We start from the raw sequence: 16,909 nt of genomic DNA on the forward strand, positions 1-16,909 counted from the left end.
TGCTTGGCGGACGGGCAGAGGGAGGGCATTCCAGGCCCGGGGGTCGATGGCGGGACAGGTGAGAACGAGGTACGGTGAGGAGATTAGCGGCAGAGGAGCGGAGGGTGCGGGGTGGGATGGAGAAGGAGAGAAGGGAGGTGAGGTAGGAGGGGGCGACGTGATGGACAGCCTTGAAGCCCAGGGTGAGGAGTTTCTGCCTGATGCGCAGATTGATTGGTAGCCACTGGAGATTTCGGAGGAGGGGAGTAACATGCCCAGAGCGTTTCTGGACAAAGACAATCCAATCAATCAATCATATTTATTAAGTGCTTACTGTGTGCAGAGCACTGTACTAAGCGCTTGGGAAGTACAAGTTGGCAACATATAGAGACAATCCCTACCCAACAGTGGGCTCACAGCTCCACCCGGCCAATGAAGCCTAACCGCCCCCTGGGCCCATCTCCCGCCGCAAGTTTTGCACATACGCCTCGGGTTCCGCTTGCCCCCCGTTTTAAAAAAGTTCTTCCTTCTCATGTTCCCTCTCCTTCCCCACACCTCAGTCGATTGAGAGGGGCCATTTCCCTTGAGGCAGGTGCAGTCTTCCTCCTGCCATCCTCATCCTCGAATCGCCTTGTCCCTGTTCCCTACGGTGGGGTCGTCGTCCCCAACCTTCTCTTAAAAGTACTTTCATTCACTCATTCATTCAATCATTTATTGAGCGCTTACTGTGTGCAGAGCACTGTACTAAGCGCTTGGGAAGTATTTATTTTATATATGCCGCCCGCTCCTTCAAGTCTCCTCCACTGTCCCCTCACACCCTTCTCCACTCTAAAATTCACCCAGGTGCTTTCCCTCCGCCATAGGGCCCCAGCCCCGATTTTCTGTGAGGGTCTCTCTCCCTCTCTCCTCACAGACCATCCCTTCCACTCTCGACTTCATGAAGGGCCCCTTCTCTGACACCCCAGCAGCAGCGCCCATCCCTTCCAAATGGTCTCTTGCCTTTGTTTCCTTGTCACCCAGGCTTTCAAATAAAGCAAGTGATTATCAAAAGTTTGGGTTAAGTGACTTCATTTGCAATAGAACGCTGCCTCTTTCTGCTCCTTATGCTCATACCGTCTTCTAAAAAGGGTTGGCTTTTTGCCTTCCCATCCTCACAGCGTGAAAATCGCAATAATCTGCTAATATTGACAGAAAAAACAAAAAAGCCCACCTGGCCTCCTTACTATCCTCCCCAATTCCTGCGTCTCCTGAATCCATTCCATACTTCAGGCTAAGGACAGGATCATTTTCCTAACACGGTTCAGTCCACATCTCCCCACTCCTCAAGGACATACAGTAGTTGCCCATCCAATGGGAACTCCTCACCATTGGCTTCAGAACATTCAATCTGCTCGTTCCCTCCTTCCTAACCGCCTATCTCCCATAATTGAGCCCACATGCCTAGCTCCTTTAACACCAACTTATTCACTGTCCCTTGATCCTATATATTTTGCTGTTGATCCCTTGCCCAGGTCCTCCTTTTGGACTGGAACTCCTTTCCCCTCCACACAAGATGGACCACCACTCTCCCCCTTTTCAAAGCCCTACTAAAATCACATCTCCTCCCAAGAGGCCTTCCCTACTCCCTCTCCTTTCTACATCACCTATGTCCTTAGATCTGTACCCTTTAGGCACTTGATATTCACTCCACAGCAATTCCGTTCACATCCATAATTTATGTATATTAACGTCTGTTTCCCCCTCCAGACTGTAAGCCCCTGTGGGCAGGGGACAGGTCTACCAACTCCTTGTACTGTACTCTCCCCAAGGGCTTAGTATAGTGTTTTGCCCACCATAAGTATTCAATAAATATAATTTAGTGACTGTACCAATTCATTCAATCATATTTATTGAGCGGTTACTGTGTGCAGAGCACTGGACTAAGTGCTTGGGAAGTACAAGTCGGCAACATACAGAGACGGTCCCTACCCAACAACGGGCTCACAGTCTAGAATGGGGAGACAGACAACAAAACAAAACATGTAGACAGGTGTCAAAATCGTCAGAACAAATAAAATTAAAGCTATATGCACACCATTAGCAAAATAAATAGAATAGTAAATGTGTACAAGTAAAATAGAGTAATAAATCTGTATAAATATATATACACAACTGCTGTGGGGAGGGGAAGGAGGTAGGAAGGTGGGGAGGAGGAGAGGGAAAAGGGGGCTCATTCTGGGAAGGCCTCCTGAAGGAGGCGAGCTCTCAGTAGGGCTTTGAAGGGAGGAAGAGAGCTAGCTTGGTGGATGCGTGGAGGGAGGGCATTCCAGGCCGGGGGAAGGAACCAATTATTTTTCACCTCTCCAGAAAGAGGAATGGTGAGGGGATCGGAGAATAGGGAGGAGAAGGAGGAGGTGTAGTTGGTGAGAGCAATCTGGTTAATGAGAAACAGGGTCCCAGATATGGCAATATATATATATATATATATATATATATATATATAAATTATATACATAAATACACACAAACACAAATATTTGAGGGAGAAAGAATGCTGGGGTCCAGAGTGGAAGTGTGTTATTGATGTTCCAACTACACTTACTCCTTGTGCTCTTCTATAGGTCCTATACCCTGGGGATTTCTGGTGATCCTTAAAAAAATATAACTCCTATCATTCTTCAACCTCCATTTTTACATCTCTAAATTACTGTCATTACTTCAGTTCTGATACCATTCCTATCACTCCTGTCACTAATGTTTAGCTTACAATAATATGACACTGAATGGGCAACCACCTTTTCTTACCAAAATTTTGCAATCTTTCTTTCTTCACAGTATCACTTTGATGAATGTATCCAGCAAATATTAGTGTTACTGTTTTTTCATCATATACTTCCTGGGATGACCTGGCCTCATTTCCCTGTACTTATATTCAGGATAATATTTAATATACAGATATACACACGGATGCCTTTCTTCCACGAAGCACTAACCATTACATTTCTTAGCTTTCTGTCTTTTTTCCTCTCCAATTTTAGCTAATCCCAGAATATCTATCAGGAAGAACATCATTTTACTCTCAAAAGAGAAGTAACTTTATCCTCTAAGTGTAAAATACCATCTTTCTCTTTCACCCCATCTCTTTCAACTACCAAAATGTTTGCAAAAATAACTTTCGTATGTTTCATATAATGTCTTATCCATGACCGCTTTCAATCAGGGTTTTCCTCTGACCATACCAGAAACCACTCTCTTGTATAGTTAATCGCTTTCTTTCTTGCCAGTCAGGGCTCCCCTGCCTCTTCAACTCTGCTTGACCTCTACATCCCTTCCAATACACCACACTCATGAAAAAAATATCTGACTTGTCAAGGCAGGTGTCTCTGGTTCCTGTCCAACTTTTCAAACTGATGTGCCTTTCTGAAGTAGGCTTTCACTTTACAAAACTCCATTCCCTGTGTGTAGGCCTTCCTGGAAACACTCTCCCTCTTTATTAGTTTTTCTTTTAAATTTTACACTAACAAGCACTTATTCTTTCAGGGAGATGGAGCAAACTTAATTAATTTCAAGAATATAGGTATTTTACTTTGGGTGATAAATTACTGGAAATTTTCCACATGCAATTTCTATTTCTCATCCTCATCCAAGTGAACGTGTTTTGTTTCAACTTAGAGTTGTGTTCCTTGAAGAACTGGTCTCCACAACCTGATCTTTTCTTATCCATCAAGAATGCTTACCTCCCATTTCCCGCATATAGCCACCATTACTGTCCAATAAAGTGTCATATGCCAAAAGGTAAATACTCTAGCAGACCCTCCCCACATTATATACAACCCCTTCCCCATTTACTGCCTCTAGAAGTGGATCCCGTTCTGACCATCCAAGAAGCACACATGATGGAATGGGTGGAACTCAAAGGATCCCAGTTCAGTCTCCCAAGACCCCCGGTTTAGATGGTGCCATGACTATGGAATTATCCAGGAGATAGGGAACCACTAAACAACACTCTGGACCGGGAAGAGTACTCAAAGAAAACAGCAGGTATCTCTTCCACCTGAACCCCTATCAACAGGGCTGAGCCTGAATCAGACTTGCTGTTAAGAGACAGGAGTCGAGGGTGAAGTTCATTGGAGCTTTGGTCCCATGACAATTCACAACACATTCACTTCCTAAGAAATGCTTAAAGCGTTTTCAATGGTTTAATTGTCTCTTTTTTTGGATTACTATAGATTCTTCATCTGCTTCCAAAGTCCCAACTTCCTAAATTCTTGTACATAAAAAGTGCTTCCAACTAGACACTACAGAGACAATCCAAAGATCACTTGAGAAATTCAAATCAAATACCGATTTGAAATGTCTTTTAAGGACATGTCCCCACCTGAGATATCACATCTGTATTATTTTCTTTCGTAACAATTCAAAGTGTAGTAAGTAGCACTGTGTAAAAGTATTTTACAAAAAAGGATGTGTGAGGTTCTTGGATGGTCTATCACAAATTACGCAGTGACCTCTGGGTCCATAAGATATTGCTGACGGGTGATTAGGGCAAGGAGTAGGATCTAGACACATTATTCTAAAGGTACGAAGAAGAGAAGAAATGGGCAAAGGACCAGAGATACCTAGAATATAAAGAAACATCTCTGGGCATTAAAGGAAAGGAAACCGGGTACCAAAATGGAAAGGACATCCCTGAAATTTCATAAATAGATAAAGACATGGGCGTTACTTCCTCTATTTTGCAGTCAATGTTAATCATAAAGTATGCTTAATTTTGTTTTCAGCCTTGCAAATTCTGTTCTGTACAAGCTAACATTCACGATGCAGTTTGTGGAGAAAAAAAGCATTCAAAATATATGCAACAGGTGAAAGGGAAGAGATGGAGGAATTGGTGATAGATTCAGAAATAGAAATAAAACTTTGAAGGATAACGTTAAAATACAGGTGATTCTTTAAAATGCTCTCAAGCGATGAAGAGATGGGGAGAGTAATAGCTACACTTAGGCAAATGATGAAATGCAGGATAGAAGAGGCAGCATGGAATACCCCCAGTTTTCAAAGATAGTTTGTAACTATATTTGATTTTTCTTAAGAGTGACGAAACGGCAGTGAGAGAGAGCAAGGTTAACTGGGGCAGGTAGCGAGGGATGACAAAAGTTATATATTGGGAGTGAAAAGGAAGGTGATAAAACAAAGTACCTCTTTGCGCTGGTCGAGAGAAGTTTAGAGTTTTTGCTCATGCTGACTTTACTTTCTTTCTTCTTGGGGGTGTTGGTTTCCTTCTCAGTCTGCTGGTTGGAGGACGAAGATGATGAGGAGCTGGTGCTGGCCCTCGAATCGTCATCCGACATAGCGAACCCCCCACCCCCACCCCAAAAACAGAGTCCCTGTAGAAGACAGAGAGAATACAAACCAACTAATAAGTAGGAAGAAAAGGACTCGGGGAGTGGAGGGGTGAGGAAAGGCACATCTGCTCCCTTGCTCCTTTCCCTCTATGCCCCTTCCACCCTCTCTACCCAAGGTTTCTCTCCTCTTAGAAAAGTGTCTAGGCCCCTTCGGGCATTTGCCAATCGGACGAGCGTTGTTTGTTTATTTTTAGACCATCGACTTCAAATCGGTGCACGATGCAGAGAAATTATCTGCAGCAGGCGATTTCCCTCCTCCTCCTCCTCCTCCTCAACAATCAACCTCTCGGAGAGCAGGGGCTTCCTCGGCAAAGGGGGATCGGGGAAGGAGAGAGGAGGAGAAGGAAGAGGAGGAGGAGGACAAGGAGGAGGACGACGACGGCCAGGAGGAGGAGAGACGGGGAAAAGGAAAGGGCGGGGGGAGGAGGGGGGAAGGCGTCATGGAGGTGGAAAGAAAGAAGGTGCGGGTTTGGGGGAGAGAGGGGAAGTGAGACGGGAGGAGAAAAATCGGTAACGGGAAGGGGGTCTGCAGAGAAGAGTTTGGGAGAGATGGGTTGAGAGGAGAGGACACGTAGGGGGGAGAGGGGGATGGTGGGTGGGGGGCCACTGAGACCGTCCAGATGTGGGGGGGGAGGGAGAAGAAAAGGGAGAAGAGACGGGGTGTCTGGGAGAAGAAATGGGGGGGTGGGGGAGTGAGAAAAGGTTCAAGCCGTTCCGTGTAACCCCCCCCTTCCCCCCAAACTCCACCCGGGCCACTCTCCTTCCTCCTGCCCTCCTAGGGACCCCAGCCCGGGTCTCCCCCACCCGCCCCCCCATCCCCACCTCGGGGGGGCGACCCGAGGGGTGTGGGGTGGGGGGGCGGGAGGGGGGAATCCGTCTCCGCAGAAAAGGAATAACAATAAGCCCCATCCGACGGGGGGGGGGGGGGGGGGGCTAATATCCGATGGTGGGACTGTTCCCTCTCTGCTGCCGCCCCCAATCCTGGAGAAAACGCCGTTCGATGAAACGGCCCCCTCCCCCGTCTTGGGACCCCCGGGGGTCCGGAAGGGGGTCGCCCCCCAACCTGACAGGACGCCCCCTCCCTCCCTCCCTCCACCTTTTTCCATCCGTGCCCGTTGGGGCGCCCTCCTCCCCCTCCTCCTCCTCCTCCTCCCTCGCCCCCCCCCGCCCCCGTGCCCCGGCCCCGGGGGCGGCCGGGGGGCGAGGGGGTCCCCGAGCCCGGGCCGAGCGAGGCCGGGCCGGGCCGGGCCGGGGCCGGGGGACAGAGGGGGCGGGGGGCCCCGGAGGGAGGGAGGGAGGGGGGAAGGGGGTATGCCCCCCCCGCCCCGCCCCGGCCGCCCCCCGTACCTCTCTTTGTGTCGGGTTCCTCCGGGCTGCTGCGGCGGCGTCGGCGGCTGGGCCTGGCCACTCGTGTCTCTCTCGCTGGGAGAGAAGCGGAAGTGCTGCAACAGCAACTATTAAACAGGCAATGGCTTCCCTGCTGCCTCCCTCAGTCACACTCGCGCGCACGCACACACACACACACACACACACACCTAGCTCTCTCTGCCCCCTCTCTCCCTCTCCCTCCTCTCTCCCTCTCCCACTCTCTCTCTTACCCGCTTCCCACTCCCACTCTCTCTCTTACCCCCTTCCCACTCTCCCTCTCCCTCTTACCCCCTTCCCACTCTCTCTCTCCCTCTCCCCCTCTCCCCCTCCCCCTTTCTTTACCTCCCCCCTCTTCCCCCTCCCACTCCCTCTCCCCCTCCCTCCCTCTCTCCCTCTTCCTCTGCCCCCATTCCCTCTCTTCCTCTGCCCCTGCCCCCATTCCCTCTCTTCCTCTGCCCCCACTCCCTCTCTTCCTCTCCCCCCACTCCCTCTCCCCCTCTCTCCCGCTCTTCATCTTCCCCCCTCCCCTCCCTCTCCCCCTCCCCCTTTCCCCCTCTTCCCCTCTCCTCCTCTTCCACTCCCTCTCTCCCTCTCCCTCTCTCTTCCTCTCCCCCTCTTCCTCTCCCCCTCTTTCCCCATCCCCATCCCTCTCCCCTTCCTCCTCTCCCACTCCCTCTCCCTCTCTTCCTCTCCCCCTCCCCCTCCCTCTCCCCCCCCCACCCTCTCTCTCCCTCTCCACTTTCTCTCCCCCTGTCTCCCCTCCTCCTGTCCCTCTCCCCCTCCCCCTGTCCCTCTCCCCCCTCTCCCCCCCTCCCTCTCCCCCTCTTTCCCCATCCCCATCCCTCTCCCCTTCCTCCTCTCCCACTCCCTCTCCACCCTCCCTCTCTCCCCCCACCCTCTCTCTCCCTCTCCCCCACTTTCTCTCCCCCGTCTCCCCTCCTCCTGTCCCTCTCCCTCTTCCCCTGTCCCTCTCCCCCTCTCCCACTCCCTCTCTCCCTCTCTCTCCCCCTCTCCCACTCCCTCTCTCTCTTCCTCTCCCCCCTCCTTCTCCCCCATCCCCCCCCCCCCCCCCCCATTCACTGCAAGTTAGGGGACTGACCAGGGCATTCATTCAATCGTGTTTATTGAGCGCTTACTGTGTGCAGAGCACTGTAGGCACTGCACACCTTCCCCCAGCCCTCCACTTGCACCCCCCAACTCTCCCGGACCACCCCCCTCGAAGGCCGGGACACAGACAGGACACCCCAAAAGGGCTGGAGGAGGATTTCCCTGCTCCAAGTGTAAATGGAAGAGGCTCTCGAAATCTTGGTCTGGGGTTAATCTTAGTCTGGTTTTAGAGGTCCCTGACAAGATAAATCCAGAATTTAGAAAATACTTTCTACGGGAGGGAGTTATTGCGTCTTATTAAGTACAGAGGAAGGGTTAGCAACTTAATGAGAAAAGGTGTGATTTGGTACAAGGAAGTTTTTTTAAGGTGTGCATACCATAGAAGCTCTCCTCAAAAAGTGAATTGTTCAAGGAAAATGAACTTTAAAAAACACAGATCTGAACTTGAACAACTTATCCCCTTACCAAAGACTGGTTCCTCACCAAACGAGACCTGAGTTCAGGATTCTGCATTTCACAGCCACTTACATGCTTCTGCCCATAAGCCTGTGAGAAAATTCAGAATTCAGCATTAGAGCAGGAGGAGCAGATCATTACAGAAATTAAATGTATTTAGTAATTTAACAAAGTGCTTTTTAAAATAACAGATGGCAGATACAAATGGTATCATCATGTGATGGAAAAATATACTACACTACACTAGGCTTGCAGGTGACAACTTATTAAACGTGTTACATTACTGATTTAAAAATTGAAATTCCAGGTTACATTATATGTAAAGGTTTGCTTGTAAACTGAGAAAGTGTCCGGGTGAGCCTCGTGCTAAAATTCAAGTGTTAGATAAGTGAACAATCATCATAATTTTTTTCCAAGTATGGTAATATATTCTTAACCCTGAAGATGTATTCTCAATTTGGCATTTTGGCCATAAATAATTTTTAATGATATCCCATTACAGATGATTGTTTCATTTCACATTCTTTTTATTAGTTTAGTTTTACTTTACTATACTAAGCACCTAGCACAGTGCTCTGCATGCAATAAGCGTTCAATAAATACGATTGATTGTTTGGGGAAGATGTAAAAAGACCCAAAATTGTCAACAGTGATGCTCAGTCTTGGGATATAAGGACACGGCAGAGTCACATTCTTACTGACTGTAGTAAATTACCAAATTCAAGTTGCTATTATTTTCCACAACAACATATGGTTTACCGGCACTGTCGTCATTCAAAGCTACATGGTATATCCAGTAGCTGGGAATTTGAACATTAACAAAGGCTATCTGACAACCCCTTTTATGCTCTCCACCTTTCCGAAAGTCCAACCTTATCATCCCCCTAAACCCTGTGTTTCTCTCCCCCCATAGTAAAATAAGTTGCATGATCCCTTGATATTTAATAAAATCTTGACATTGTAAAATCTCAGAACTGTAAGACACCTGTGACAGTCACTAATTGAGCCTCTTGACTCCACCCAAGCCATCCAAAACAAGTGACTGTCTTTTTAAAAGTTCGCTCAAGGTGACGATTCCTCAGTCGTCCATGGCATCCTGGTCTGTGAGGCATTTGAATATAGATTTCTTGTTATTCCCTGCTGGAATGGAGAGCTCTCTTTGAAAACACATCAGCTCCTTTTTGTAGGTGTTTTTGAAGAGGATCATGGTTATGGTTAAAAAATAAACTTGGACATTTCAATCAAGGTTTTGGCTATTTTGATAAGCTCTGGGAATGGGATAACAGCGGAAGATGTTGCTATTTGGCGGTGTTTAAAACTACTTGGAATCCTGAGTCAACCCCACTCCTGATGCTTTGTTATATAACTCATTTATTCTGTGGGTTCTGTGTGCAAGAGGGGCCTTTCTACAGTATGTGATCTCTTTTCTGGAGTTGAAAAACTCTCTCGCTCCGTCCCTTCTCCCCTCCTTAACTTCCATCTTCAACCGCTCACTCTCCACTGGTTCCTTCCCCTCTGCCTTCAAACATGCCCATGTCTCTCCCATCCTAAAAAAGCCCTCTCCTGACCCCACCTCACCTTCTAGTTATCGCCCCATCTCCCTCCTGCCATTCCTTTCCAAACTCCTTGAACGAGTCGTCCACACGCGCTGCCTCGAATTCCTCAACACCAACTCTCTCCTCGACCCCCTCCAGTCTGGCTTCCGTCCCCTACATTCCACAGAAACTGCCCTCTCAAAGGTCACCAATGACCTCCTGCTTGCCAAATCCAACGGCTCATACTCTATCCTAATCCTCCTCGACCTCTCAGCTGCCGTCGACACTGTGTACCAATCAATCAATCAATCAATCAATCAATCGTATTTATTGAGCGCTTACTATGTGCAGAGCACTGTACTAAGCGCTTGGGAAGTACAAATTGGCATCACATAGAGACAGTCCCTACCCAACAGTGGGCTCACAGTCCAAAAGGGGGAGACAGAGAACAGAACCAAACATACCAACAAAATAAAATAAGTAGGATAGAAATGTACAAGTAAAATAAATAAATAAATAAATAAATAGAGTAATAAATATGTACAACCATATATACATATATACAGGTGCTGTGGGGAAGGGAAGGAGGTAAGACGGGGGGATGGAGAGGGGGACGAGGGGGAGAGGAAAGAAGGGGATCAATCTGGGAAGGCCTCCTGGAGGAGGTGAGCTCTCAGCAGGGCCTTGAAGGGAGGAAGAGAGCTAGCTTGGCGGATGGGCAGAGGGAGGGCATTCCTGGCCCGGGGGATGACGTGGGCCGGGGGTCGATGGCGGGACAGGCGAGAACGAGGTACAGTGAGGAGATTAGCGGTGGAGGAGCGGAGGGTGCGGGCTGGGCAGTAGAAGGAGAGAAGGGAGGTGAGGTAGGAGGGGGCGAGGTGATGGAGAGCCTTGAAGCCCAGGGTGAGGAGTTTCTGCCTGATGCGCAGATTGATCGGTAGCCATTGGAGGTTTTTGAGGAGGGGAGTAATATGTCCAGAGCGTTTCTGGACAAAGATAATCCGGGCAGCAGCATGAAGTATGGATTGAAGTGGAGAGAGACACGAGGATGGGAGATCAGAGAGAAGGCTAGTGCAGTAGTCCAGACGGGATAGGATGAGAGCTTGAATTAGCAGGGTAGCGGTTTGGATGGAGAGGAAAGGGCGGATCTTGGCAATGTTGCGGAGCTAAGACCGGCAGGTTTTGGTGACGGCTTGGATGTGAGGGGTGAATGAGAGAGCGGAGTCGAGGATGACACCAAGGTTGCGGGCTTGTGAGACGGGAAGGATGGTAGTGCCGTCAACAGAGATGGGAAAGTCAGGGAGAGGACAAGGTTTGGGAGGGAAGACAAGGAGCTCAGTCTTCGACATGTTGAGCTTTAGGTGGCGGGCGGACATCCAGATGGAGATGTCCCGAAGGCAGGAGGAGATGCGAGCCTGGAGGGAGGGGGAGAGAGCAGGGGCAGAGATGTAGATCTGGGTGTCATCAGCGTAGAGATGATAGTTGAAGCCGTGGGAGCGAATGAGGTCACCAAGGGAGTGAGTGTAGATTGAGAACAGAAGGGGACCAAGCATTGAACCTTGGGGAACCCCCACAGTAAGAGGATGGGAGGGGGAGGAGGAGCCTGCAAAAGAGACTGAGAAAGAACGACCGGAGAGATAAGAGGAGAACCAGGAGAGGACGGAGTCTGTGAAGCCAAGGTCAGATAACGTGTTGAGGAGAAGGGGGTGGTCCACAGTGTCAAAGGCAGCTGAGAGGTCGAGGAGGATTAGGACAGAGTATGAGCCGTTGGATTTGGCAAGCAGGAGGTCATTGGTGACCTTTGAGAGCGCAGTTTCCGTGGAATGAAGGGGACGGAAGCCACCCCCTTCTCCTCAACACACTATGCAACCTTGGCTTCACAGACTCCGTCCTCTCCTGGTTCTCCTCTTATCTCTCTGGTTGTTCATTCTCAGTCTCTTTTGCAGGCTCCTCCTCCCCCTCCCATCCCCTTACGGTGGGGGTTCCCCAAGGTTCAGTTCTTGGTCCCTTTCTGTTCTCGATCTACACTCACTCCCTTGGTGACCTCATTCGCTCCCACGGCTTCAACTATCATCTCTACACTGATGACACCCAGATCTACATCTCTGCCCCTGCTCTCTCCCCCTCCCTCCAGGCTCACATCTCCTCCTGCCTTCAGGACATCTCCATCTGGATATCTGCCCGCCACCTAAAACTCAACATGTCCAAGACTGAACTCCTTGTCTTCCCTCCCAAACCCTGCCCTCTCCCTGACTTTCCCATCACTGTTGACGGCACTACCATCCTTCCCGTCTCACAAGCCTGCAACCTTAGTGTCATCCTCGACTCCGCTCTCTCGTTCACCCCTCACATCCAAGCCGTCACCAAAACCTGCCGGTCTCGGGTCCACAACTTAGCCAAGATCCGCCCTTTCCTCTCCATCCAAACCGCTACCCTGCTCATTCAAGCTCTCATCCTATCCCGGCTGGACTACTGCATCAGCCTCCTCTCTGATCTCCCATCCTCGTGTCTCTCCCCACTTCAATCCATACTTCATGTCACTGCCCGGATTGTATTTGTCCAGAAACGCTCTGGGCATGTTACTCCCCTCTTCAAAAATCACCAATGGCTACCAATCAATCTGCGCATCAGGCAGAAACTCCTCACCCTGGGCTTCAAGGCTCTCCATCACCTCATCCCCTCCTACCTCACCTCCCTTCTCTCCTTCTACAGCCCAGCACGCACCCTCCGCTCCTCTGCCGCTAATCTCCTCACCATGCCTCGTTCTCGCCTGTCTCGCAGTCGACCCCCGGCCCACGTCATCCCCCTGGTCTGGAATGCCCTCCCTCTGCCCATCCGCCAAGCTAGCTCTCTTCCTCCCTTCAAGGCCCTAATGAGAGCTCACCTCCTCCAGGAGGCCTTCCCAGACTGAGCCCCCTCCCTCCTCTCCCCCTCGTCCCCCTCTCCATCCCCACCGTCTTACCTCCTTCCCTTCCCCACAGCACCTGTATATATGTATATATGTTTGTACATATTTATTACTCTATTTATTTATTTATTTATTTTACTTGTACATATCTATTCTATTTATTTTATTTTGTTAATATGTTTGGTTTTGTTCTCTGTCTCCCCCTTCTAGACTGTGAGCCCACTGTTGGGTAGGGACTGTCTCTATATGTTGCCAACTTGTACTTCCCAAGCGCTTAGTACAGTGCTCTGCACACAGTAAGCGCTCAATAAATACGATTGATTGATTGATTGATTGAAAAATCAAGGGAAGTCAAAGTTTTTCTTGCCACATTTCTTCTTTTTCCCTCCAACTGGGCTTTTAAGGATTGAAATCCTGGGGCCGAGGTTAGGAATAGAAACTAAGTATATGAACTAAGCATATTAACCCAACAGCCACAACTGGCATTTATCTAAGCCCATTGTGGGCAGGGATTGTCTCTCTTTATTGCTGTACTGTACTTTCCAAATGCTTAGTGCAGTGCACAGTAAGCGCTCAATAAATACGATTGAATTGAGTGAATGAATCTATTCATACTCATTCTTAGTACATGAGTATGTATGTAAATTCAGTTGTGCATTTGATTAATTACTCCAATTTGGCCATTTGTAAATATTTTTATGCCTGCTAGCCCCCTAGAGTAAGCTTCTTGTAGACAGGGAACACGTTTTGACCTCTGTTGTACTTTCCAGCTGTTTAGTACAGTGCTCCATTCCCAATCAGCACTCGATAAATACCAGAATTACCACTTCTTCTAGCAACTCCCTACCTTTTTTAATCGTTTGTGTTTACAAAATGGTCTGTTCTGTAAAAGCTAAGGAAAAGGGTCTATTAGCATTTGACAGTATTATGATTCTTTGCTTTGTTGAAATTTCAGATTATTTTAAAGCAACACGGTCTCATTTAGAAAGGGAAAACCCCATTTTGTACCCCTTCCTCCATCCTTCCCCTCACTCAAGGATTTAGCTGACCTCCGGCTCTCTGAAAATGTGAAATTATATGATAAGGATGTGAAGTCCTTATAAAATAGATGGGAGAACTTCAAGTGGCTATTTGGTCCTACTAGAAGAGAGAGTAGATGGAATTCCTTGGCAGGGAGGAAGAAGGGGAAAGGTCAAGCATCTTGGTAAACAACGATTCCCCATTAACCAGAACCTCATTAGAACATGTATCTTAAATTTAACCGGCACCCATTAGTGAGTATTACAAAGTTAAAAATGTATCTTTCCACAAATCCCACCTTCCTGATCAGGTCACTCTACTGGTTGTCCGTCACGAATGCATAACACTTCTGCATTTTGCTTATTCATTTTTCTCATTTATTTGTGCATTGATTTATTCATGTATTTAGTTAGTTACTACTCTTATTGATAGAATTGCATCTAGATTCTCCTGCCTGCCTCCCCAATTAGATTGTAAATTCCTCAAGGCCTAGGGCCTCATCTCCTATTTTGAGTGAATGTTCCCTTGTGCCTAGTATAGTTCTCTGCACGCAATAGGAGCTCAGTAAATACTTGTAATAATGATCCAGTCATGAACGCCTAGATGGTGAATATTTAATAGGAATATAGTGTAACAGTTCCATTTAAATTAGGAGAATTAGATCAAATGATCCAAATAAGGATTTATTGAAAGCAAGCTCCAATTTCTCCAGTATTTTCCTAAAGAAGAGTGTTCTTCTTTAAACCATCTTTAGCGTATCAAGAGCCCTTTGAAGTAGGAGCACTTCAAGTTCAAGATGAATCCTGTTCTGAACTTATACTAGGAGACAGAGTTACATGATCTCAATGACATATGCTGTATGTGGTTTCCATCCTTCAGAAAGAATGTGAAATACGTTCACAGGGAAAGGGCCTCTTCTCACTTCAGAATCCATCATTTCTTGGCCTTTCAACTGCTTCTTGTTAGTCTGTTTTCTGTTGTGAATGTTTTCACTATGCATTTTGGATACAATGTGATGGAAGGATTAGGGATTATTCTTCCTAGAATACACTGTGGTGTTGGAAGAGACAGTGTGCGTAGGCATCACTCAAGGTATGTAAGTATCTTTACTGTGTATATATATATATATATATATATATATATATATTACAATACAAGATTTCCTTAATCTGGGGTTCTACAAGAGAACAACTCATGCATTATTGGAAAACTGCCCATATTTTGTAAAGTCTCTCTCTACGCAGAGTATTTTAGTATCAGAATTGTTGCTCAGCAAATTATGATGTTTAGTCATTTCCCAAGTACATTATTCTACTCTGTGATCCATGCCTAGATAAAGGATTCCTTCTCTATTTAAAAAGTCTCAGGTTTGAAATAGGGGGAAAATACTGAGTCTTCCTCAAATGCTAGACTTCCAGTAAATTTCCAGGATGTGCCTCCTGCAGAGAAAGCCTATCCCCATAAAGAAGGAGATAAGTAAGGTCCTAAAAGAAGGGTCAGTTTCTTGAAGCCTAATGAGTTCTACCACTTTTATCTTCAACTCAGGCCAATTTTTTTTCCATTGGCTTCTCTAACACAGAGTCCTTTGAAGGGCTCTGATCATGTCAGACTGTTATCATTCCCAAATGTTTCTAGGAAGCTAGGCTAGGGCAGAACTAAATTATTTTTTTCTGCCACATGGAGGCATAGAACAACTATGTGATTTTCAAAATTTACCATGAGCTGATAACAGAATCAAATGCTTTTCAGGATTGGAGCATGAAGTGTTGCTTTATTTATCCAGCACTTAGAACAGTGCTTGGCACATAGTAAGTGCTTAACAAATACCATAGTAGTTATTCATTCAACTGTATTTTTTGAGCACTTACTGTGTGCAGAGCACTGTGCTAAGCACTTGGGAGAGTACAATGCAACAATAAACAGAGACATTCCCTGTCCACAACTAGCTTACAGTCTAGAGGGCAGGGGAGAGGCAGACATTAATATGCATAAATAAAAAAGCAGATGTGTACATAAGTACTGTGGGGCTGGGAGCTACACAGAAGGGAGTAGAAGAAGAGGAAAGGGGGGCTTAGTCAAGGAAGGCCTCTTAGAGGGATGCAGCCTCAATAAGGCTTTAAGGGGGGGGAATAATTATCTGTAGGATTCAAGAAGGGAGGGCATTCCAGGCCAGAGGCAGAATGTGGGCTAGGGTTTGGTGGTGAAGTAAATGAGATCAAGATACAGCGAGAAGGTTAGCGTTAGAAGAAGGTTTTTGCTTGGTGTCTGCGATAATAATAATAACAATAATAATAATAATAATAATAATAATGGTATTTGTTAACTGCTTACTACGTGCCAGGCACTGTACTAAGGTGCTTATAAGCAAATTGAGTTGGACCCAGTCCCTGTCCCACATAGGGCTCACAATCTTAATCCCCAGTTTACAGATGAGGTAACTGAGACACAGAGAAGTGAGGTGACTTGCCCAAGGTCACACAACAGACAAGTAGTGAAGCCAGGATTGGAACCCATGACCTTCAGACTCCCAGGGCCGTGCTCTATCCACTATGGCATGCTGCGCCTCATGCTCCACAAGTGGAGGGTGATTAGCATGAACACATTCCTTTCTATAATTTAGTGTGGTAAAGGTAGTAAAGGAGGCATAGTTGGAGTTTTACTAAGACTATCATTTTCCTTCCTTCTGCTGATAATATGACATCAGTAAAGTGTATTAATTGCCCATGAGAATGAGATCCAATTTTCATTCACTATGAATTCTTGTCCTGAACCCGATATTTGCTTATAACCCAGAACAATGTGAATCTGAGCCATGCAAGTATTAAGTAAAAATTACCTTCAATCCTTGTTTCCATGACTCCAATGGCTTAAAGTTTCTTCTATCAACTCTCCTAAAAACACTCACAAAGTTCTTGCTTTGGCAGAGCCAGAATAGGATGTTTTTACTCCAGAAAATTCATTTGGAAGACAGAATCCTGGACAAAATTTGGAAAGCATCAAAGTGGTAGTTTTATCTAAGTTGTGTCTAAATTATTCCAAAGGTACTAGCAGGGTCAATTTTCTAAGAACCTTTTCCCCCAACATTCCTGATTCATGGCAATATATCATGGCAAAATATATACACTCATGAGATGCCACGCCTTGTTGTTTTGTCT

At 47.0% G+C, this 16,909-nt stretch overlaps 1 protein-coding gene across 4 annotated transcripts in view; it reads right to left on the bottom strand.

The window, feature by feature from the left end:
- Window positions 1–16,700, bottom strand: part of UBE2E1 (ubiquitin conjugating enzyme E2 E1) — a 74,847-nt gene extending 58,147 nt beyond the window's left edge. Inside the window, exons 1-4 of one of the 4 annotated variants that reach the window (XM_038740777.1) lie at window positions 16,591–16,673; window positions 8,301–8,381; window positions 6,708–6,782; window positions 5,155–5,342 (exon numbers count right to left, since the gene is read on the bottom strand). In XM_038740777.1, coding sequence (XP_038596705.1) covers window positions 5,155–5,342; window positions 6,708–6,782; window positions 8,301–8,348 — 311 coding nt within the window. In that variant the 5' untranslated portion in view covers window positions 8,349–8,381; window positions 16,591–16,673. Of the gene's footprint in view, window positions 1–5,154; window positions 5,343–6,456; window positions 6,472–6,707; window positions 6,783–8,300; window positions 8,382–16,590 lie in introns of those variants that run through there. The other 3 variants (XM_038740789.1, XM_038740782.1, XM_038740798.1) reach the window with 3 other exon arrangements.
- Between the last annotated feature and the right edge of the window lie 209 nt (window positions 16,701–16,909).

Source organism: Tachyglossus aculeatus, chromosome 2 (genome assembly GCF_015852505.1).
Source record: "Tachyglossus aculeatus isolate mTacAcu1 chromosome 2, mTacAcu1.pri, whole genome shotgun sequence".
NCBI classification, from domain to species: Eukaryota; Metazoa; Chordata; class Mammalia; order Monotremata; family Tachyglossidae; genus Tachyglossus; species Tachyglossus aculeatus.